Below are 24,419 nucleotides of genomic sequence, written 5' to 3'. Positions count from 1 at the left end.
TGCAGCCAGAAGAATTTCCTGAACGGGAAAGCAACTTTCGGAATACGTAGCAGCAGATAACGAATTATTCTGCTGTTTCTGTCTCGTCTCGTTTCTTTTCGTCCTTCTGAGTAATCCAGCTTTGCGGCAATTCCCCATTAAGGTCTTAGACCCAGGACCTTAATGGGGAATTCGCCAGCGGCATCCTCATACGCTTGACAGTTACGAAAACATCAATTGACAAACGAGGAGCGAAGTTGACCGTCTGTCTCTTACCATATCCGCACTATATACGATCTGATTTCATTGTGAACGTGGAGAAACGTATGATGTAAGTCGAGTTAATCAGATTGTTCATCTATCTTCAAGAAAAACCCTACTAATTCATATCGTTATCTGTGTAATTCATTCTCGGAAAACACCCCTTATCTCTTATCATCGCGCGTAAGGCATATCGTATCTGAACGAACATATACCTCGATAGTGAAATCCCTCCAAAGTTATCAATATTTTCTACTAGTACCCAGGCATCCATGATCACTGGCTTTGCTCGTGTAATCGTTCTCTCTTTCTCTCTTTCTCTCGCGCGCACTCACAAGGGAAGGTTTTTAGGTGTTACACTCGGATTTCAAAAATTGTTTGCATGCAGGTAGGGAGGTCCCCAAATAGAAGAAAAAAAATAAAAGTAGCGGCCCAAATGCATATTTGCGCGCTACGTGCGCAATTTTCGATGTTAGGTTAATTACTCAAAAATGCTATTTCCAATCGAATTCTTTACATTTTTTATTTCACCTAATGCACATTTATATTGCTTTGAATAATTTTGTGTGTGTGTGTGTGTATGTGTGTGCGTGTGTGCGCGCGTGTGTGTGTTTAGAAAATACGAGCGTCTAATGTAATCTCGTGCCGCGCGAGCACAGTGCGTATAAAAGGCCCATTGCTCAAAAATGGTATTTGCATCGTAACTTTTTTAATTTTTTACTGCAACTGCCAATGCACACAATTTGGAATAATTGTACGTTGCGCAAATCGTAGTTTGTTCTTTCTGCGTGATTTATTGTATGCGACTTTAAATAGAATTGATCAGAATCCATAACGAGGACATAAAAGATCTGGTCAAGGGAGGTTTTTAATTCTTTCAGTTTTAATTTTGGTTTTGATTTCTTTTTAAAGCGTTGTGCATTAGGTGAAATAAAAAATGTAAAGAATTCGATTGGAAATAGCATTTTTGGGTAATTAACCTAACATCGAAAATTGCGCACATAGCGCGCAAATATGCATTTGGGCCGCTACTTTTATAATTTTTCTTCTATTTGGGGACCTCCCTACCTGCATGCAAACAATTTTTGAAATCCGAGTGTAACACCTAAAAACCTTTCGTTGTCAGACGCATACATAACACGTGCGCACGTACGTCCGTTGGTCGAGCGACGTTGAACGACGACGCCGTTTTAGCATGCTTAGCGCGTAGGCCAAACGATATTCCAAGTACGCCGGGCTATTTTCATGCTACGCCAAGAAGACACGGTGAACGCGAGCGAGAGTACAGCGCGCGCTGTGCCTGTAACGACGACGATGACGGTGACACGACGACGAAGCGGCGGCTCGGCACCGCCAAGCCGTATAAAGCCGGAATCGACCAGACCGCGAGTGAGATCGCGTCGGAATTTCTCTCGATCTGTCGTCTATTCGTGGAAGGACTCTCGACCCGGCATTGCAACTCCGATTCGGGCTCCGCAGCCTACTCGCGGATATCTTTATAGGGGAAAAAAAGTATTACAGCTCATAAGTGCTGGCGATGCGCGCAAGAGTCTTCCGGAAATTGCTCCAGAAATTGCTTTCGGATAGATAAGGGAATGCTAGTGCATTAAAACGATAGGCGGGGTAAATTGGAAAGATGGATATCCGAACGGATTACATTGATGTTACCTAGACATGTTACCTAGTTGGAGAATATAGAAAATGCTTTTTACGCTTATCCATGAATAGTACCTGCCAAATGAAAAGGGAAGCGAATAAGAGATGGCTCGAGGAATGAGTAGTCACTATAATGCTTAACGTTTCTTTGAAACAAGTATAAACACACGATGAACTTGATGGCTTGTTTTGTATGTAAGCAATACGGAAAGATGATAGTATAGGTCCGCACGGCAAGTTAAAGAAACTAAGAATGACGACGATTTATATTCCAGTAAACATCTCATTGTCAGCTACGCTCCAAAACGTTCGACAAATGACGTGTACAATGGGAGATTATTAGTCTCTTTAACATGACTATTTTTCGTGGAAATCTTTTTTATTGTCTGTGAAACCGGGAATTACACAAACAATGAACTATAAAATTATATTGTTAACTACGTTTTTTAAAAATATAATGTACAATAAAAATAAAAATAAATGTAAAGATACGGTAACAATATTCACATATATAATGCATATGGAAATTATCACGATTATAATAATAATTATGTAAAGTTTACTCGGAAGAATATGAATGTACGGATAACGCTACATAATTAACATTTTAATTAACATTTGCCAATATGTCAGATGGAAACACTTGAATATAAAAAGTTTTTTTTGCGTTTGAGGGAATGCCTAGTTTATGTACGAATATGGAAACGTAAGGAAACGAATCATTCGTCAGCTGATAGGAATCTCCGCTGATTGCTCGCGTGGAATTCCGTACTGCGCGTGATCTGCCAAAGGAATTCGATCCGTCACGATATCCGTCGTACGTCACGCGGAAGAGATCGAGAGAACATCGAGTATTGACACCTTTTGTGGAATTGCGATTCCGGATTTCTTACGTCATAAATAAGAGAAGAACGACTTGCGACTTAACGCGCCGATTGCATAAAGCACATTACGTAACGTAAGACGGTGTTTTAATCTGTGAGCGATAAGCGCGTTGCACTCAGGCTGAAATTCCGTCTTATCGATGCCACGAAAGCAACTTCATCCGCACCTTTTATTTCCGATAATCTGAAATGTATAACTGTGTAAACGTTCACGTTAAACACTTGTCATCTCTCTTAAATTGAGCCGTTCGATTCTAGCGAGGATATATATCGCTCAACATCGAACGATATTGGTTTTTTCTCAAAATAAATTTATGAGATCAAATGGAAAACTCGTGTTTCGCGTCGCGAACAGCCGCGGAGTTAAAATACCTCGTGAGGGACCTTGTGTTGCGCGGCACGAGATACAATGGAATTTACTTTATTCGCTATCTAAATTTACCTTAATTGCCCGCGCACCCCCGTCGTAAATTCAGTGGACTTCATTACGCTCGGTCCTCAATACTATAAACCTGTTATGGTCTTGTAATAAGCTTAAAAGGATCGTACGACACTGGCCGTTCTTGCTAGACTCCCGTATTCTCGGGTTCTTAATCCCGACAATGTGATCTCTAGAACTTGGCCACTTTGCTAGATGATATGAATAGCAATCCGACAAAGAGCACATTTTCATTAAAACATTGGTTTCGATTCAAGATTAGATTGAAGAAGAATATTAATCTGTTGTATATGGTCGCTATCGATCTCCAGCTAGACGAGTATCCCGAGTAGTTTTGCGTACGGTAAATCGACAACGGATTTTAAATCGGAGTTACAGTTATAGTATGACGTATCGTCTTCCGCTGATCGTGATACGATTACCAAGATTGGCACAGGAATTGCGGATGTCACGGTTTAATCGCTTGTAGTACAACGGAGCTTGTTGCTTCTCTCGATAATCAGCTTCTCGCTCGGTTCGTTTGCTTCCGCGGGAAAACAGTCACGACATGTAACTAGAAAGCTCGCGACGTAAAAACAGGAAGGATCGTGTTATTTGCTGTGCAAACATTCGTTTCAATTTTCAGGAATTTCGCGACATGCGTCAAATGTGCTCGTCCATCTGTCTCACATATTCGATCAGCAATCCTCGGCAGATTTGCAATTCATAGAGGAGGCGTATCGCAGTACTTATAATGAGACGGCGATCGAGTACGAAGAATTTATTATTGGATTTACGCCGTGCGTCATAAGCACACACGCAAAAGCGGTGATGATAACGGCGCGTTAGAATCTAATCTAATAGAATCTAATTAAACGACTCGGAGAGGGTAAATATGGAGTCGTATTGTTTACACGCGCCTAACATGGTCGATACTTGAATGACTCAATCGAGTCGCCGCGTCAAGTCGATCAATTAACCAGGAAGAGGCGTCTGGCGTATCTCCCCGAGTCGAAATTTTGCGCCTACTTTAATGCTTTTAGCAGTCGTACGAACCTACTTTTAGGAAAATAGAACCTAGAACTCTTACATTGAAACTCAAACTCCTACAAACAGATGTTAACATGCTATTTTGACCCTGCAACATTCGGCTATAATCTTGATCGTAACCTGCCTTGACGCTCTAGCGGCAAAAAAGGAAATTTCGGACATATTTTAGTGTTAAAGTAGTAGCTAAATAGACGCCGAATAACGCCTCAAATGAAGAATTCGAGGTTCAATGTGGAACTAAAATTTAAACTCGGGCTGTGTCACGGAATATCCCGAGTCGAAATTTTGCGCCTACTTTAATGCTTTTAGCAGTCGTACGAACCTACTTTTAGGAAAATAGATCCTAGAACTCTTACATTGAAACTCAAACTCCTACAAACAGATGTTAACATGCTATTTTGACCCTGCAACATTCGGCTATAATCTTGATCGTAACCTGCTTTGACGCTCTAGCGGCAAAAAAGGAAATTTCGGACATATTTTAGTGTTAAAGTAGTAGCTAAACAGACGCCGAATAACGCCTCAAATGAAGAATTCGAGGTTCAATGTAGAACTAAAATTTCGACTCGGGCTGTGTCACGGAATATCCCGAGTCGAAATTTTGCGCCTACTTTAATGCTTTTAGCAGTCGTACGAACCTACTTTTAGGAAAATAGATCCTAGAACTCTTACATTGAAACTCAAACTCCTACAAACAGATGTTAACATGCTATTTTGACCCTGCAACATTCGGCTATAATCTTGATCGTAACCTGCCTTGACGCTCTAGCGGCAAAAAAGGAAATTTCGGACATATTTTAGTGTTAAAGTAGTAGCTAAATAGACGCTGAGTAACGCCTCAAATGAAGAATTCGAGGTTCAATGTAGAACTAAAATTTCAACTCGGGCTGTGTCACGGAATATCCCGAGTCGAAATTTTGCGCCTACTTTAATGCTTTTAGCAGTCGTACGAACCTACTTTTAGGAAAATAGAACCTGGAACTCTTACATTGAAACTCAAACTCCTACAAACAGATGTTAACATGCTATTTTGACCCTGCAACATTCGGCTATAATCTTGATCGTAACCTGCTTTGACGCTCTAGCGGCAAAAAAGGAAATTTCGGACATATTTTAGTGTTAAAGTAGTAGCTAAATAGACGCTGAGTAACGCCTCAAATGAAGAATTCGAGGTTCAATGTAGAACTAAAATTTCAACTCGGGCTGTGTCACGGAATATCCCGAGTCGAAATTTTGCGCCTACTTTAATGCTTTTAGCAGTCGTACGAACCTACTTTTAGGAAAATAGAACCTAGAACTCTTACATTGAAACTCAAACTCCTACAAAAAGATGTTAACATGCTATTTTGACCCTGCAACATTCGGCTATAATCTTGATCGTAACCTGCCTTGACGCTCTAGCGGCAAAAAAGGAAATTTCGGACATATTTTAGTGTTAAAGTAGTAGCTAAATAGACGCCGAATAACGCCTCAAATGAAGAATTCGAGGTTCAATGTAGAACTAAAATTTCAACTCGGGCTGTGTCACGGAATATCCCGAGTCGAAATTTTGCGCCTACTTTAATGCTTTTAGCAGTCGTACGAACCTACTTTTAGGAAAATAGAACCTAGAACTCTTACATTGAAACTCAAACTCCTACAAAAAGATGTTAACATGCTATTTTGACCCTGCAACATTCGGCTATAATCTTGATCGTAACCTGCCTTGACGCTCTAGCGGCAAAAAAGGAAATTTCGGACATATTTTAGTGTTAAAGTAGTAGCTAAATAGACGCCGAATAACGCCTCAAATGAAGAATTCGAGGTTCAATGTAGAACTAAAATTTAAACTCGGGCTGTGTCACGGAATATCCTGAGTCGAAATTTTGCGCCTACTTTAATGCTTTTAGCAGTCGTACGAACCTACTTTTAGGAAAATAGAACCTGGAACTCTTACATTGAAACTCAAACTCCTACAAACAGATGTTAACATGCTATTTTGACCCTGCAACATTCGGCTATAATCTTGATCGTAACCTGCCTTGACGCTCTAGCGGCAAAAAAGGAAATTTCGGACATATTTTAGTGTTAAAGTAGTAGCTAAATAGACGCTGAGTAACGCCTCAAATGAAGAATTCGAGGTTCAATGTAGAACTAAAATTTCAACTCGGGCTGTGTCACGGAATATCCCGAGTCGAAATTTTGCGCCTACTTTAATGCTTTTAGCAGTCGTACGAACCTACTTTTAGGAAAATAGATCCTAGAACTCTTACATTGAAACTCAAACTCCTACAAACAGATGTTAACATGCTATTTTGACCCTGCAACATTCGGCTATAATCTTGATCGTAACCTGCTTTGACGCTCTAGCGGCAAAAAAGGAAATTTCGGACATATTTTAGTGTTAAAGTAGTAGCTAAATAGACGCTGAGTAACGCCTCAAATGAAGAATTCGAGGTTCAATGTAGAACTAAAATTTCAACTCGGGTCCCTTCACGAATTTACGGATCTCTATAGACTAACACGACATTTATAAAATTCAGATAGTGCGCGCTGATTAAATGATGTAACGATAGAGAGGCGAGGCTGGATTAAAATCTCGCTCGCGCGGTGTGATTCACGTTCGCTTGAGCGGAGAGTGAGGGAAGGGAGGTACGCACCGTCGCGGCGAAAGTTCGATCGTATCTCACGGAGTCGGAGTCCACGTGTCTTGCGCGACAGCGACAAGCATAAAGCAACAGTAAAATAAAATCAAGAAAATGAAAGGAGACAAGGAAATCGTAAAGGGAGATCATCCAATAGACAGAAAAATATCTGTATCATCGCTTCGGTATCGAGATGAGATCTCGTCCTCGGGAGTCTACGGGAGAAGGCGGGGAATTCCGCGGATATGCGGCCGTGAACGTCCTAGGGCACGTAGACGCACGACGGGGTGCGTGACCCAATCACCCGTTCACCGACGGCGAGCGAAGCGGAGCGGCGTGCGGATTCGTGCCGGGGGTCTCCTTCGTGAACGAGCGCGGTGAAGGAGGAGGGACTGCTGCTCGGAAAGCGCGCGCGGAGTGTCGGGCGGAATCCCCGAGAGCGGACGCGCGCGCGCGTCCGTCCGCACGTGTGTACGGATGTGTGCGCGCGCGCGTGTGTGTGGCGCGTCACCGATAGCAGCGGCCGCGCGAAGGCCGACGGCAGGGGAGAGAGGCTGCGGCTGCTTCGTCAGACGCGTTGCGGGAAGAGCGAGCGGCGGGGAAACCGGTCGCTCTTCGTCAGACGCGCGCGGCGGCGGCGGCAACGACGACGACGACGAGGACGAGGACAATGGTAGCTCGGGTCGCGCGCGTGACTCACTTGCGCGTCGCGGGAATCTCCCGCTTCCTCGCTGGCGGCAGCACCGTACAACCACGCGTACGGCCGCCGCGTGCAACGGGCGAGTACGATCCCCGAGTACAGCCCAGACACGGACGGAGACCGCGACCAACGCGCGTGCGGGCGGACGGAGGAATCTTCATCCGGTGCGGCGGGGCGGGCTCGCTACGTGATACCCTGCACGGGCGATTCCCGATCTCGTTTCCGCGACGACGCACTTTGAGCGTTCAATTCATTCACTGTGCGCGGGAGAGCGCGTTTCAGATCTGTTAATGAATTCTATAGGAAGAAAAAGAAACAGTTTCCATTAATTGGAGAGCAAATAACAATACTTTAGTATCTTTATGAATTACAATATATTTAAAAATTTTTAAGTATACATTCGGATCACTGTCATGGTATACTATACTACAGTTGAAAACATTGATACAGTTCCATAAATATTTATAACACTTTGAAATTCTTCAATTTAAATGAGAGAACGAATCGATTCGGATAAACAGTGCGCGTCGTTGGTTCGATTCGTCGCGAAATATTGCAAACGGAGGCTAATTGGTGCGCCGCATTTGTGCATCTGACACACGGGCAATCTGGTGATACATCCGCAATAAATGTGAATGAATATGCCATCTACGTGCATTAAAATACCATTAGTGGACAGTTAAAATTACTAACATTGCCCATGGAACGAGTATATGACAATAAACGTCCACACTACGAAAAGCTGTGCCATGCCATTATTGATTTCTGTATTAGTGTTAAATTAAACTTCGTCCCTCATACCGACAGGAGGGAACTGTACACAAGCTCGAGCGGAATTAATGAACGAACGAGGAGGGGAACTGACCCGAGTCTGACTCAGAATCGAGATACCTCGAGTCGTTTTGCGCGACAGTTTTCCTGTATCGGATGACTGTCGGTCGGACTCGTCATGTTAAATATTTAAAAGCCTGCGACATCGCTAAGATTATCCCGGCCATCTCGATGCGAAGAAGAAAGAGAGAGAGAGAGAGAAAGAGATCTGTGATCCCGCTGGCGAAAGTCCGTCGCGAGTCCGTCAAGCCGGTTTCCGCAATCGCGCTCGATAACGCTCGATCACCACTGATTCACGTACGACGGAATGTCGGGAATTCGCTGACTTTATGTACAGGTGCGGGGCGCCTGGCGTCGTTGTATAACACGCGAGAATGGTGCAACGCCATTCAAGTCTGGTTTCCCGTTTCTCAATTGAGCTAGATAAGAGCGAGCGACCACGGACTTCTTATGTTTCGCGCGGCAATTAATCGAGATTACGAGAGAGCTTGTTTTCCCACTTAACTACGCACGACCGATAGAGACACGTGTTACAATTACATTATCAGGCTGATGACGTTCTAGCACGAGTCGAATCCCCAATTGGAAAAGCTGATAACGAGGTTGAAACGAAACATGAAAAATATGAAACAGAAAAATAGAGATACTATCATAGCGACCTGAAAACGCAATGCCTTTATTGCAACGAAATGTCAACATTTCTGGGATCGTTATTATAAATCAGCACGCGAGAATCAAGAGATTCTGGAGATCTTAAAGCAATTACGGTTATTCGACCGCATTAATGAGATGTATGATTTATGAAGTTGTTGCAACGCGTCGAGAGATACGAGAGACAAAGCTTTCGGCTAACAATAAGACTTCGAAAAGCTCGATTGGAAAACGGTTCTTCGAGGCGTGAATAAGCATGACAATTGAGATATGACGGGATTAAGCTGCGGTCGGTTGAACGAGCGTTTAACGCGTCTCACACGTCCGGCATAAAACGATTAACAAATTGTCAGGTCTATATGGTAGCACGATGTACGTCGTGCGACGCACGACTGCAGACTGAACGGACTATTCATAGGTTGCAATTGGTCATTTGTACGATTTACGCTTTGCTTCGTCGGACTCTCGCCCAAGGCTTTGTGCCTAAATCACACGAGCCGATATCTCCAACTCGTTTCCTGCTACATCCACTTAATAACATGTTGGAAATGCCAAAGTGTTGCAATGCAGAACACCATAACTAATCCGAGAGACACGATCAACTAGTGGTTGAAAGCGGGTTCCGTTTAACCGATCGATTCAGAAATTCAAAGTAATCTCGTGTGTTATGTAATTCCACATCGGACGTAAGGCATTTATATTTATCAATATTTTTCTTCCGCGTGTTAAAAAACAGGAACTCTGACTGAGGACGAAAATGATCGCGCACATATTTAAATTAAAAACTTGGACATTTTATTATTCCGCCCCGAACGTATGTTCGCTTGTATGTCTCGCACAGCGAGAGAAGCGAAAGAATGTGTCTCTTATTTTGATTCTCGCCTGCAATGTAACGAATGACTGACTAAAAATAATGAAAGACCGAATGATTCATCCGGGTTTACGATCGTTCATCGTAAACCGTACAAATTCGCCTGGTGCTCGCTTTTGATCGAACATGGCGGGATGCAGCGGGTGTTATCTTCACACGCGTACGCAATGCAATGGGATGCACGGGGAGGGGACCGAGGTCAGGGAGCGAACTATCGAGATAGAGGGCAAACAATAATAACGCCAATACATCAATAAAATACCCCAGGGACTCGACCAGCTCGCAAGCCGGCTCTCCGCGTCGGGATTTTATTCGTACCGACGAAAACGACGACGTGGGCGATATCGCTAAACTCGGCGGCCGACAGCCTGAAAATAAAACTTTATGCGCCGGGAGCCCGCAAGCAACTTTATTGCGCACAATGGCACATCGAAAAACCCTCTCGTCCGTTCTTTGACGGAACGATCAATCTAAAATAAAATGCCAGGGGTGCGATTTTTAGTTTCGGATGAATTCTTATTCGCGAATCTATATTTTCGGATTGCATCCCGGCAAGAAAACCGATGATTCCACGTACTTGCGAGATATGCAACTCATAATGCGATTAAACTCATTCGTAGGAAGAAGGGCAAAGTGCGTTAGACGCGTGTATACGAATGCGTATATATTGGGTCGTCCGGAAAGTTCGTACCGATTTTGAAGGAAAATTCAAAGGCAACATTTTTTTATGTCGATAAATATTTATTGACTTATGTATGCACCGTTTTGTTTCACAACCTTTGTCCATCTTTCACGCAACTGGAAGATTCCATTCTCCCAGAACTTCTTAGGTTTCTCGGCGAAAAACTCCTCAAGGTGGTTTTTTATGTCGATCAAAGAGTTGAAGTTCTTGCCGCTAAGAGAATTTTGCACAGACCTAAATAAGTGAAAGTCTGAAGGTGCAATGTCTGGTGAATACGGTGGGTGAGGTGGCACATCCCAGCCAAACTCCAACAATTTTTGTCGGGTAGTCAAAGAAACATGAGGTCTGGCATTGTCCTGATGGAACACGACGCCCTTCCTATTGGCTAATTCTGGACGTTTTTCCTGAATCGCTGTCTTTAATTCGTCCAGTCGCGAGCAGTACTTATCTGCATTTATCGTTTGGTTGTGTGGTAGGAGCTCATAATATAGGATTTCTTTCCAATCCCACCAGACACAGAGCATGACTTTTTTTGGATGAAGGCCGGCTTTCGGAGTGGTTAATGCTGGTTCATTTCGCTTACCCCAGGATCTTTTTCGTTCTACATTGTTGTAAATGATCCATTTTTCGTCACCCGTCACTAATTGCTTAAAAAATGGTACGTTTGCGTTGCGCTTGTACAGCGAGTCGCAGATGGAAATGCGATCCATTAAATTTTTTCGGCCAAATTATGCGGAACCCATACATCACAGCGACTTACGTAACCAAGCTTCACTACATGATCGTGGACAGTGGTTTTCGATATTTTCAGTATCTTTGCTAATTCGCGTGTCGTGTAGCGCGGGTTATTCTCGATCAGTGTCTTGATTTGGTCATCATCAGTAGTAGAGGTCTGCCCGAGCGTTCTTGGTCTTTAAGGTTAAAATCACCAGCTCTAAACTTAGCGAACCACTTACGTACGGTTCTTTCAGCTAAAGCGCCTTCTCCGTAAACAGAACATATCGAATTTGTTGCTTGTGAGGCATTTTTGCCTTTCCGGTAATAGAAAAGCATCAAGTGTCTAAAATGTTCTTTGTTTTCTTCCATCTTCACAAGAGTACAAAACTGACACGAATCAATTTATCTGAAACAACTTTTTTCCTAAAGATGCGTTGAAATGTCACCTTTAAGCATATGTATATAAATCGTATGTTTTCAATAACATTGATATATTCAGACATGTTCCAACGCCATCTATTAAAAATCGGCACGAACTTTCCGGACGACCCAATAAATAAGACGAAAGCAATTCCCGTGTACAACCGCGTCGCGAATTTTCACTTTGCAGTAAATAGTAAATTGAAGGTAATTCCGGATAGAAGATGCTAAATGTCAATGCGAGATAAGGTCACGTCGATTTTCTTGCATCTTTATGTCACAGTAAATTAAGATCTGACAACCCGAGTCGAAATTTTAGTTCTACATTGAACCTCGAATTCTTCATTTGAGGCGTTACTCAGCGTCTATTTAGCTACTACTTTAACACTAAAATATGTCCGAAATTTCCTTTTTTGCCGCTAGAGCGTCAAGGCAGGTTACGATCAAGATTATAGCCGAATGTTGCAGGGTCAAAATAGCATGTTAACATCTGTTTGTAGGAGTTTGAGTTTCAATGTAAGAGTTCCAGGTTCTATTTTCCTAAAAGTAGGTTCGTACGACTGCTAAAAGCATTAAAGTAGGCGCAAAATTTCGACTCGGGAAGTGTCTATTAGTTAAGATTCTGAGGGAAAACGTTATACAAATACACTTTTAATTTTTTAATTAATTATGATTAAAACATATTTTATTTGTAACGTGGTTTTGTACTGTTTTTTGTGTCAGAACAGTTTTAGAAACCGTTACACTTTCCATGTCTATATAAAAATGGTCACGCCGTTAAGCAATAACATCGCTTATTACGTTATCAACTCTCGTTAATTTCTCAAGCAATTAAACGCATCGACGCAGTCATTATTAGAGCGCGTTAGTCGCGCGGAGAAATAGCTGTGACGTATTTTATACCGTCGAGTGTAGTCTACCGAAATCTGCATCTGCGTTTGCTCGAAATGCAAACAAAACATATCATGACCCATTTTCGTTGCTGTGCGGAATCCGCGAGTGTGTATACGGACTTACCGTATTTATTGCATGGCCATACACGTTGGCGTACTCTCGCAAAGTACGCGTACATAATGCACGAATAACTTCGATAACAAGCTGCAATTTTGGACAAATATTTGAGAAATCGTTAATTGAATAATCTCAAACTTGAGCGTTACAATAATAATTCTTGCGTTATCGACGTCCCTTTTAATTTACTTTTGTTATCAGCCTCGATTCAGTGCGCGCAGCGATCGAAATCGAAATGCAAGACAAACAAATATATTTCTCCAAATATCTTTAACAACTAGTAATCTTAATCATAAAATCAAAAACGATAGTTATATCAAAAGTGCGTATCAATCAAAGCGGAAAATAGCAGATTTGACTTCTACTATTCTGTCAAAATAACGTCTAACTAAACCGACAAACAAGCTCACTCTGGATTCTCTGACTTCCAATTGATTATCGCGAGTTGCGAATCACTGCAATCGCTTGCAAGAATATGACTCAAAATCCACCGATGCCTGCACACTGACGTACATGGCACACGTGTCGTCATTGTGTACGCTACTGTTGCGTAGATGCTCGTCAAATAATGGCATGCCCGCGCCATACAACGCCCAGCAACAGCTTTACATAAACTCGCGACTGTGCGAATGCGATCGCGCGTCCAAGCGGTTTACGCCGGTGACTCAGTTTCCTCGTGCATGAACTTTTAGGTTGGTCTGTAACGCATAAAACATCCTGCGATAATACCGCATAGATATCGTGTCGTGCGCGCGTCCGCGCAGCAGAGAACGAGCAAGAATGGACTCGACGACGAGGAGAGAGAACGTACAGCGGCCGTTTCATTCATTTCTGTCGGATCCGCCGCCGCCACCGCCCGCCGATCTAATGAAGTTCGCGTGTATCCCGCGTGTGTCTGCGTCATCCGTATCCTCCCACAGTGTGGTTTCTTATAAAAGGGGCTTTATCATCCGCCGATCGACCTATTGTACCCGCGCGCGCTGTAAACTTTATAGCCACAGCTACAATCAACGCGATTCACCGCCCGCCGCCTTCGGTGCTCGAATGATCGGATTTAAACCGAGTAATGTGAGTGTCTCCCGTTCCGGCATCTGGACGGATCGCAGTTGTAGGATGATCGATCGATGGTTTAGAATTGTCAGAACGAATTAAAGATGAACGCGAAGAGCGACGCGTGAGCGTAATTAAAAAACGCATTTATCATTAAATGTGATGTTAAACGATCTTTCCTTCTGATTTAAAAAAAAAAACGCAATTATATCTTTCCTTGAGCAGAAGGCTTTGTAGGATAGAATTCTGTATTATCGTACGTAATGTAATTCGCACACACACAATGTCGCGCGAGTTACAGCGCGCAATGCATCAGGCATCTTCGCGAGAATCGAAAGTTTCGCGGTGATTTCCCTGGTGTTTCTTTCCTCTGAACGGAGGAGACGATCAGTGCCAAATGGAACGTCGACGTGAGTCTGGTTCGTTTGGACGGGTAACTCCCCATGAGGAATGTCTCCGTCGGCGAACCAGGTTGGCTCGTGTCCTGCCAACTTCTCTCGTTCCTCTTTTTCTCTTTCTCTGCCTCTCTCGTTTTCTCCTTCCCTCTTTTCCTTTCATTCTCTTTCTCTCTCGACTATTTGCGCGTATAAATAGCGTGGGCCAAAATTACCGGGACACTTCGGCGAACGGTGCCGCGAAAGTGGCGTCCAAGAAAAGGACGGCGATTTCTGCTAGCTATAAAAATATACGCGAGAATAACGTGGACGCCCGGTTGAGGACGCGAATTCTTCTGCAAGGAACACGAGATGAGAGGATGATCGAACGAAAGGAAAGAAAATATAATAAATATGATTATTCATAGAAAATCCGTATGATTCGAACTGATTACAATGACGATTGAACTGTTTTATATGGAAATAAGTTAAACAATAGATGAAGTTATGATATTTTAAAACGCAAATAATTAAATCTCTTTACTAGTGTTAAAATCGTGCCTATGTTGAATGCTTCATGAAGCAATTTATTTATTGGAAATGTGTTCAATCGATTTTAAGCGTGGATTTTATTAAATTTATGTTTATCGATCTCTTATCAATCTGCGTTAATTGCATTCATTTTTTATAAAGTAATATTCGATCTTCTTTGATGTGCACAAATGCATAGGAAAATTCTTAAGCCCTCATAATCAACGATTGTGTTTCCAGAGACAATAACGGTTAAATTTTTGCAGACTACAAACACTCGTAACTCTACAGTGAACTCAATCAAAAATTTAAATTATGCACAATCCACTCTGAATAATTTATACGTCACATAATGACAATATATCGTGGAAAGGTTCAAAAGGACAAAAAACATATTCCTTGATTTTTTAAATTAGAATGAGAAAATTTAGAAATATAGTAAAAATATAGTAATTTCTGGGTAAAATGTCATCTTATGTAACATCTAAAAGCTTGAATACATATGGATCTAATTTGAATAATTTTCTAATAATTCTATAAATTAAATCTTCCCTGGAATGGAATCTTTAGATGTTATTACAGAAACGTAGTGCTAATAACAGCACATAATAATAGCAGTTCATGGACTGTATCAAATATGAATTACAGCGAAAGAGTTACACGTCAACTGCATCCGACATTTCGACATATGATGCTGTAATCGGTAATTGTGCGATTAATCGACGTATATAGGTCGACGACGCCCGTCGAGAAATAGAGACCGGAATGTCGAAGTTACGATCCTAAATAATTCCCGCGCTAAATAATTCGTCGTCGATCAACCACGGCGAACACGGAAGACCTCGATCGCGTATAAATGGAAATACGGGTGCAGAAAAGTGTCACTCGTGCGTAAACAGCTTTGAACTGTTGAACCCGTTCTCCACTTCCGCTCTCGTAACATCGCATTGCCGCATAATTCCGCGGACGACCTGTCGTGTCTTGAATATTGAACACATGGTTAATCACATTTGAACCGATCTTCTCTTTGACATAGCTCGCAATTACGATAGCTCTTTAACTTTAATGCACTAAGAAGCTTTTAATTGATTCGTTAATATCTGATAGAAATTTTGGAGAGACAATCGTCTTTAATGAGATTTTAAAACATTTCATTCAAGAGCAGCACTTCTTGATGTATAAACGTCAGAAACTAATCGATTGAAATTAATTTCTGGTACTTAAGAGTTTTTTTTATAAAGCCATACGTATTTACATACGCAAAAGGGTTAAGTGGAATCTGGGATCTTGCGTACCGCAAGATGCGTAATCAACTAATCCTAAGTGAATTATTTGCGGAGTTCTTATGTGATCGCCGGTATTTTTCCCGTGCGGGTTTCCATCCGTTTTAGCTATAGCACCACTATTTTTTCCTCGCGCAAAAGTATCTATTGACAGATTATTCTTAGCGGTTATTCACGACAAAGTTTTTCCCGGTCGCGAAAGTGCAGCGCAGAGTATCCGCCAGTTACTTTCCTCATGTGAGCGGGTGCATCTGAGAATGACAAATGGTGGAATGATAGCGGATGCACTAACGTTATTATGTCTTCTTCGCCATCAAGTATTGGTACCATTTACACACAAAAAATAAATTAAATAATAATAATCGCGAACAAATCTTTCTTTCAATATATAAAATCATATGTCGTCTCATTATCTTATCTTTGCTTGACTATTGTTTAATATACAAATATTGAATAAGTTAAGGTTCTAGACTAAAATAAATGAATATGTTAACGATATTCTTAACATTTGAAATATAACATTTATAAATATAACATTTGCAAATTAAAACAAGCTTCTAAGGCAACTGTAACGTTTGCATCTGACGATTCGATCACACATATGATTTGATTAGTCGATTAGTCATAACAAATTAATTCGTTGTTATGCCGTAATATAATCGTTGGCACTACGTAATCAACGTAAACGTATACGAATAAACGTAATGCATAATATACGTAATAAACGTATACGAAGCGAAAATCGGTATTTTCTTATCCACATTTATTTCTTGTATTACGCACGAGACATCAAGAATGCATTAACGTCTATATCGTAAGAACGTATTTATGAAAACGTCACGAGGTAATTGACACGATGCACGTAGAAATTTCCAATCGACATCATTGCTATTGCGATTACTATTGCTTCGAGTACTTTCCTTACGTACAATCGTCATCACGCGCGACGACGATGAAGCGTATTACCCGGACGAACCTGTTGTCACCGCGAATTCGACGCGTCATTAGCGGCTTACGTAATGTCACGCGTTATGTAACAAAAAAAATAGAAAATCGATCCGTTACTTCGGGACTTTTCACGCGTTCGTTCTCCGCGTCGACGATCGCGTCACAGCATCCCGATTATGCGGAACGTAATTAGCGATTACAATAATATGAGATTAATCGCGGATTAATGCGCGTCCGCTTCGCGGAATAGTCTCGGCGATTCGCACACATTATCGAGAATTCTTTGTGAATCACGCCTCTTCCCCCCGTCATCATGCACGTCGTTCGTTCTCGCGTCTGAGTCACCTGAGAACCCACCACTCGTCACACTCTGATTTTGTTGCCTCCTCCTCTTCCTTCTCGTCTTCGTTCCATTCCTTTTTTCAGTCCGACAGTCGGCAGTGATTAAATGTACTGTGTTGTGTTTGCAGAGACTCATACTGTGGCGATGACAGATCCACAGCTGACCAACAACAACAACAATAACAACAACAACAACAATGATGGCGAACCAAAGTACCTACATAAGAAGTTCAAGAAGATGGCGACCACCGAGGTCGAGCCGAAAGTCGAATCCAAGAAAGAGGCTACGGCGAATAACGTCGTTCCGGAGACGCCGAAGTCGCGAAAGGATGCCGACAAGGACGGCAAGGAATCGTCGAAGGAGTCTGGTGAAAAACTCGAAGCTTCTCCGGAGCCTGAGAGTCCCGAGCCTATCACCGAATCCCGAAAGAGTGCCTACGTGTGCCCTTACTGCAAACTATCGTGTGCCAAGCCAAGTGTACTTCAGAAGCACATCAGGGCACACACGAATGAACGGCCGTATCCGTGCAAGCCGTGCGGATTCGCGTTCAAAACCAAATCAAACTTGTATAAGCACTGCAGGTCGCGTACTCACGCACGCGTGTTGGGAGGTGACAAGGTAAGATGCTTTATTAAGAGCTTTTAATCTATCCGCGCTTAACTATCATTCTCTGCTTCACAAGTTCATTGATAATGAGTAATTGATAGAAGTTATTATATTTTGATGGGAAAAATGAAGCGACAAAAATGATCATTTTTTGCACTCTAATCACGCAGGCGTCCGAGGATTCCGACATAAGCTTGTCGGATAGCGCTAGTAACGGCACTGGTACGCCACCACCTCCTCCCGCCTCAACACCCACGATGATAACGACGGCGTCGATGGCGGTGTCTTCCATCACAGCGAAAACCGTGAAGACCGGCAAGATTTACAAGCCAAAGTTTCAAGCTCGCACGGCGCTGCAGTGTCTGAACGACACTGAGACGTCTTCCTTATCGCCTAGTTCTTCCAGTAGCTCTTCCTCATCCTTCTCTTCCTCTTCCACTTCTTCCACGACTACCTCCGTGCCCAATTCTGTGAAGCCGAATGCGGAACAGCTGCAGGAACACATCGACAAGATCATCACGGATAATCAAGCGATCGTTGATGCGGTGGATCCACGTCTGCATAAACTGATACAGCGCCAGCAGAGTTTGGTGGAGACAAAGTTCGAGCAGCAGCCATTGAACTTGTCTTCCGCGGAAGAGATTCCTGCCAGCAGGAAACGGTGCTGCAGCGACAGCTGCGCCCAGGGAAACGCGCACAATTCCGAAGGCTCGATCATCAAGGATCTGCTCCTAAAGACTCGCGGAACCGCAAATGGACCGGTACCGGAGACCACTGTCGAGAACTTTATCTGTCCCACTTGCAACATCCCTTATACTAGTGTAGATAATCTGGAGGCCCATCGAAGGTATTATTGTAAAGGCATCAGCAGTCCGCGGACAAGCACCGATTACCACACGGAATTAGAGAAATCCGATTTCGATACTAAGTCCATTGATTATTACGGTAATCTGCAGCCGTTACCTTCACCGGGTCCTTTGCTGGGTAATACCAGATTAGTGGATGCATATGCGCCGCCCGCCAAGAAGCAGAAAACGGAGCATGTACCGACAAGTCTGCGATCATTGGAGGAGCTCAGCAAGTATCCGCGTCCGAATTCGCTACAGATGTTCGGTGGCGAAGTAAGGATTCTTGATAATACAGGTGAGACGAAAACGATGAGGATCGAACCACGGCAGACAAACTCTCCCACGAGTGAGCATGTAGCGAACAGCAAGTGCGTGACGTCGGAAACAGCATCGATTGTAGTGAGATCAGGTCTGCATTCAGGTGGCACCATGGTACACAAGCCACCGGGTGTACCGGTTAGCACGTCCAGCTCCTCTATATCTCTTCCGAACACGCCCAAGATGTTGGCGCCCATCATACCGAACATATCAACTCCCAATCTAGCGCCCGCCATGTCCTACAGCTACCTGGAGCCGCACCTCAACCCGCTGAGTATCACTGCCTATAACCCATTGACTTTACCGCAGGCAGGCATCACGAGCATCCTCCATGGTGGTAAGGTAATACCGTATGTCCCTGGCATGCCCGGACCGCATACCTTGACCGGCGCGCCGGCCATAGACATATCTCCGAGCATAACAGCTGGCGAGGCTGTTTACAAGGTGATACCAGGTTTACCGGGTCTGCATATGATATCGCAGCCCTTGGATTTGGCCAGTCCGGTGAAGGCACAATCCATGCCGCTATCCGGAATGTCCAATCCATTGTCTGGACACGTGTTGGATCAACCGTTGGATCTGGCCAGTCCGGCAAAGGAGGCGACGAAGATCAGTTTCAAAACGCCGAGTAGCGATCTGAAAAGCGGCTTGATCAGTCCCAAATTTCTCAAAGTTGAGACCACGACAGATAAGTATCGCGTGACAGGTCCAAGAACGCCTATCAATGATGAAGTCAAAGAATTCGATCGTCATACCAGGCCTATCGCGGCGACAAAGTACAAGAATATAGAGAGCCCGCGGGAGAGGCGAGAGTTTGCATACGACAAGAGTCCAAGTAAGATAGACAAGGTCTTCAGCTATCCAAACGGGGTGGAACCTGCGATATCTTACAGCAAATTGAAATATTCACCCAAGGCTACCCCAGATAATAGGAAAAAGTCCAATTGGGGCATGAGCGAGATAGATGCCGGTAGAGTGGCACCAGTGGACACGCATATCGCGATCTCCAAGTACGACCTATCTCCTCATGAGAACGGTCGATTAAAAAATAGCAGCAACAATAGTAGTAGTCTTCCATCTGATGGACGATGGACAAAAAGCATAGATGGCACTTTCAATGGGGCCAAGATGAAAGTTGATGGTGCAGCACCGTCAGTGATACTTGTGAATCTAGACTCTTCTAAGACAGAAGTGCCAACAAGAACTTCCGTAGAGTTAGTTGTTAAGGACAAGCTGCCCGAGGCCAAATCGCCAAAGAGCAGCAGCGGCAGTGCTGATGTGACCAAGGAGGCGACCAACGTCAATAAGTTCTTGAGACCCACGTCCTTGCCGCTTAAGCCCGGCACGTTTACGCCGAAGAAGCATCATGGAATCACGCCTACAGCGAATACGTTGCCGCTGATCAGCCCGGAAACACCTCGACCCAAAAAGTCGTACGGACAATTGTATCTGAACGGGCATGCCTACACATATCTGGGACTTAAGTGTTCCACCAGAGTGTTCTATTGTACCCTGAATCGGCCACAGCCAATGTACGTCACACAGCAGCATGGTCTCTCAATGTACTCCAACTGGAAGATATGCAAGGAGGCACCGCCGGACGTAGACATGGCGCACTATGATTCACGACACAGACCACTTAATTATACCACCGCATGGAAAAAACAGGAAGACATTTTGACGCACTCCTCGCAACGATCAACCACTCCCACCAGCCTAGACAGCGGTCTGGAGAGTGACATGCAGGAGAAAGCGAAGAGAGTGAAAATATTTGACGGAGGTTTTGAGAGCAATGAGGATTACACTTACGTGCGTGGAAGAGGTAAGGAACATTTTTTAAATATTTTTATTCTACATTAAACATTTCTATACTCTATATTCTCAGAATATAATAGTATCTCACGACCATACTCACTTGATAAGGGTCCGAATTAGGGTCGAAACGTTGTGCTTTTTCGAATACTAGCCAGAATGGTCGACTAATAAATGTTTTTTTTTCCTGAGTTAAATTTGTCTGGCGGAAGTAAAGTATTCTTTGTGTAACTATAATTTAGATATAATTTAGAATAATTTATTTAATTGAGCAACCACCGTAACAGGATTATCTGAATTAATCTAATTAAATTTTTAATAGGTTCAATCGATAACTTGAGGTTTTTTTGTATTTTTATTCTTATCTTACATAATCTATGAGAGAAAATTGAAATTTTTACCTTTACGATGCAAAAGCTAAAAGTTATCGAAATTTATTATTTTAATTTCAATAAAACTTTTTGTACGATAGTTAATTGTAAATGTAAATTATTATAAGGTCGAGGACGCTACGTCTGTGAAGAATGCGGTATTCGTTGTAAGAAACCCTCTATGCTGAAGAAACATATCAGAACCCATACAGATGTTAGGCCGTACACTTGCAAGCATTGTGCCTTTAGGTAAGTTATAACTTAAAAATAAAAAATGTATTAAATATAGATTTCGATAATTAATCAGTCGATTATTCGTGCAACAGTTTCAAAACAAAAGGTAATCTGACGAAGCACATGAAGTCCAAAGCCCACTACAAGAAATGCGTAGAACTAGGAGTAATTCCGGTTCCCACGACCGTATGCGACGAAAACATTGACAAGGAGGCTATCGCGCGATTAGCGGCCGGTGGTGGCAATGCGGAAGAATCTTCCGAAGAAGAAGAAGATAGTGATGGTGAAGAAAGCGAGGAGTCCGGCAGCGAGGAGCAAGAAGCAGCGCAGAGTCTGTTAAGTCTTTCGCAACGTAACATGATGAATCGATTACCAGGCTTGCTGCCGTCTGGTAGACCTACAACGTACCCGTACACGCCGTATACCTTACCAACGACGTCTACGGTAAATGTCGTGTCCACCGCGACAAGCACTATGAGTAGCCAAAGCGTAACGCAAGGCGCAGCACTGATCCAAAATGAGTTGTCGCACCGTTACTACTTCCCATCGAACCGAAGTGCAACAGAAGAGGCAAGAATCAGCGTCATCCAATCATCAAAGAAAGACGACTCTGACTTCGAGATCGAGCAGATCACTAATGGAGTTACAGAGTCGCGTCATCAATTGTCGCAACCAATGGATCTTACAACAAAACAGGTCACACAACTATTACCGTCGCCAATCCCGCAGAGAGCTAGGCCCGCGGACATTCTCACTCCCGTGTCGGAACCGGTCCTGTTGCAGACGATAGTCCAGACGATGGAACGATTGCCTATTCAGGGCAGAGAATGGAAGCCGGACGCGGAGGGTCACATGTTGCAAGCGTATCTCACGGAGAGGCACGTGATGGACAGTAAAATGAAGCAGCAGTACCGCGTGGGCAGCACCAAGCTGGACAAGCAGGTGCAGGAGAGAGATATTTACCCGCGGCATCAAGAGTCGAGTAGGGCCAGGCATACTGACTCCAACAGTATTCCGACAGTAACGTACACTGACGCCGGTAAAATGCAACACATTCTCGCGGAATCTAGAGTCAAACACACGACGAAGCACACCAGCGACGACATTAAAATGGAAATTAGAGAAAAGATTTATCAGAATAACATGGCAATAGAGAGACGAGCGTTCGACTACGAGGCTATTCACAAGGATAAAGAACAATCGAATCGCACACTCTCTGATCATGAAAACTACGAAATCGGTCTAACTAACGGCCCGATCGGTACAAAGCAGAATATCGAGTACAGTTCACCTATGAGCAAGAACAACAACTTAATAGAAAGACCGATTTATTCTACTGAAGCACCCGTCCGTAGCACGCCGAGTATCGATTGCCCTTCACCGAAATCCCTAAATGTGGACGGCAATAGATCGTTGATGCAACACGCAAACAACGACGTAGACAGGAGTTCCATGTTCAATGCGATGAAGATGATGAGCGAGATGGAAACGTCCAGGGAGTGTCATCCCGTTAATCAGGAAATAAGGCCCGCGAATCACGAGATACGTGCCCCAACCACTGATGTACGAGTGCACAATCAGAGTCCGCGTAACCTTGATCTGATTGCGAGACCGTCCAGCAGGGAGGTCCGAACACCTAATCAAGAGTATAGAACACAGAGTCAAGAACTGAGACTATCGGGTCAGCAGGAGTACAAGATGCGCGGTCAAGAGAGGAGACCGCCTAGCCGCGAATACAAACCGTTCGCGCACGATATGCAAGTCATCCAGGAGCTTATGCCGTCGACAAACATGGAAATACGTCAAGCGAATTCAGATAATAGGCCACCGAGCAGTGACATGAGAGGTCTCTCGGAATATAGAGTGCAACCCCAAGATCCCCGGCCCAATTATGAGATGATGCAATCACCTATGCACGAACCGTCGAAAACGCAAAATGTCGACGCGAGAAACGCATCGTCACAAGAGATACGCATCATTTATTTCGACGGTTCTCCTGCCCCGAAACACACAACGGAAACAGTTAAACAGAGTACACCGGACAGTATAAAGCATGCGGTAGCCAGGAAAATGGTTGTAGGTGGATCAGACTTCCGATCGCCGTCTCCAAATACGGGAAATCCGAAACCGCAAGCGGAATTTCTACAGCCGTCGAGCGGACCGGCGCCTAACTATGTCAGGTGAGTGAAGTGTTCTGAATTCGAATAATAAAGAATTTCTATTGTTCTCGATGTTGAGTTAATGTGTATGCATATTACATCAGATATATATTAGAGGCCAGTTAAAAGTAGACAAACCGAAAAATATAAATCGCAAGTAGAAATTAGAGATATCAAAACATGGTTTTGATCTTTTTTTTTAAAAGAAGAAAATTATATTAATTTTGAAGATAAGAATTCAAATTCTATGAAACGTGGTTGCAGTGTAACGGAAGACGGTAGGAGCGTATGTAAAGTCTGTAACAAGATATTCAGCAAGCCTAGTCAGTTACGATTGCATTTCAACATCCACTATTTCGAGCGGCCGTTCAGATGCGAAAGCTGTGCAGTTTCCTTCCGGACCAAAGGTCATCTGACGAAGCACGAGAGATCTGTTTCACATCACAATAAGGTGAATGAGACGAATTGGTTTTACTTTTATGAATTATGTTCAATTTTCACATATGAGCATAAGTAATAAATATTGTAACTGTTTAGGTCAGTATGACTTCCACGTTTGGCGCGGCGACTACCAGCAATCCCAGACCTTTTAAGTGCACGGATTGCAAGATAGCGTTTCGAATACATGGACATTTGGCTAAGCACCTTCGCAGCAAGATGCATATTATGAAGTTAGAGTGCTTGAGCAAGTTGCCTTTCGGAACATACGCGGAAATAGAAAGGACCGGTACCAATTTGAACGACATCGACACCACAGACTGTGATAATAGTCTTACTAGTCTGCAGG

At 43.3% G+C, this 24,419-nt stretch overlaps 1 protein-coding gene across 2 annotated transcripts in view; it reads left to right on the top strand.

Annotated features, from left to right (window-relative positions):
* Window positions 1–24,419, top strand: part of LOC105277352 (transcription factor HIVEP3) — a 33,272-nt gene that overhangs the window by 4,135 nt on the left and 4,718 nt on the right. For both annotated transcript variants that reach the window (XM_011335641.3, XM_011335640.3), the window contains exons 2-7: window positions 17,412–17,902; window positions 18,061–20,878; window positions 21,368–21,488; window positions 21,566–23,653; window positions 23,897–24,083; window positions 24,170–24,418. In XM_011335641.3, the coding sequence (XP_011333943.1) occupies window positions 17,429–17,902; window positions 18,061–20,878; window positions 21,368–21,488; window positions 21,566–23,653; window positions 23,897–24,083; window positions 24,170–24,418 (5,937 nt within the window). In that variant the 5' untranslated portion in view covers window positions 17,412–17,428. The remainder of the gene's footprint in view (window positions 1–17,411; window positions 17,903–18,060; window positions 20,879–21,367; window positions 21,489–21,565; window positions 23,654–23,896; window positions 24,084–24,169; window position 24,419) is intronic.

This window comes from Ooceraea biroi, chromosome 9 (genome assembly GCF_003672135.1).
Source record: "Ooceraea biroi isolate clonal line C1 chromosome 9, Obir_v5.4, whole genome shotgun sequence".
NCBI classification, from domain to species: Eukaryota; Metazoa; Arthropoda; class Insecta; order Hymenoptera; family Formicidae; genus Ooceraea; species Ooceraea biroi.
This window is presented reverse-complemented; position numbering and strand designations above follow the sequence as displayed.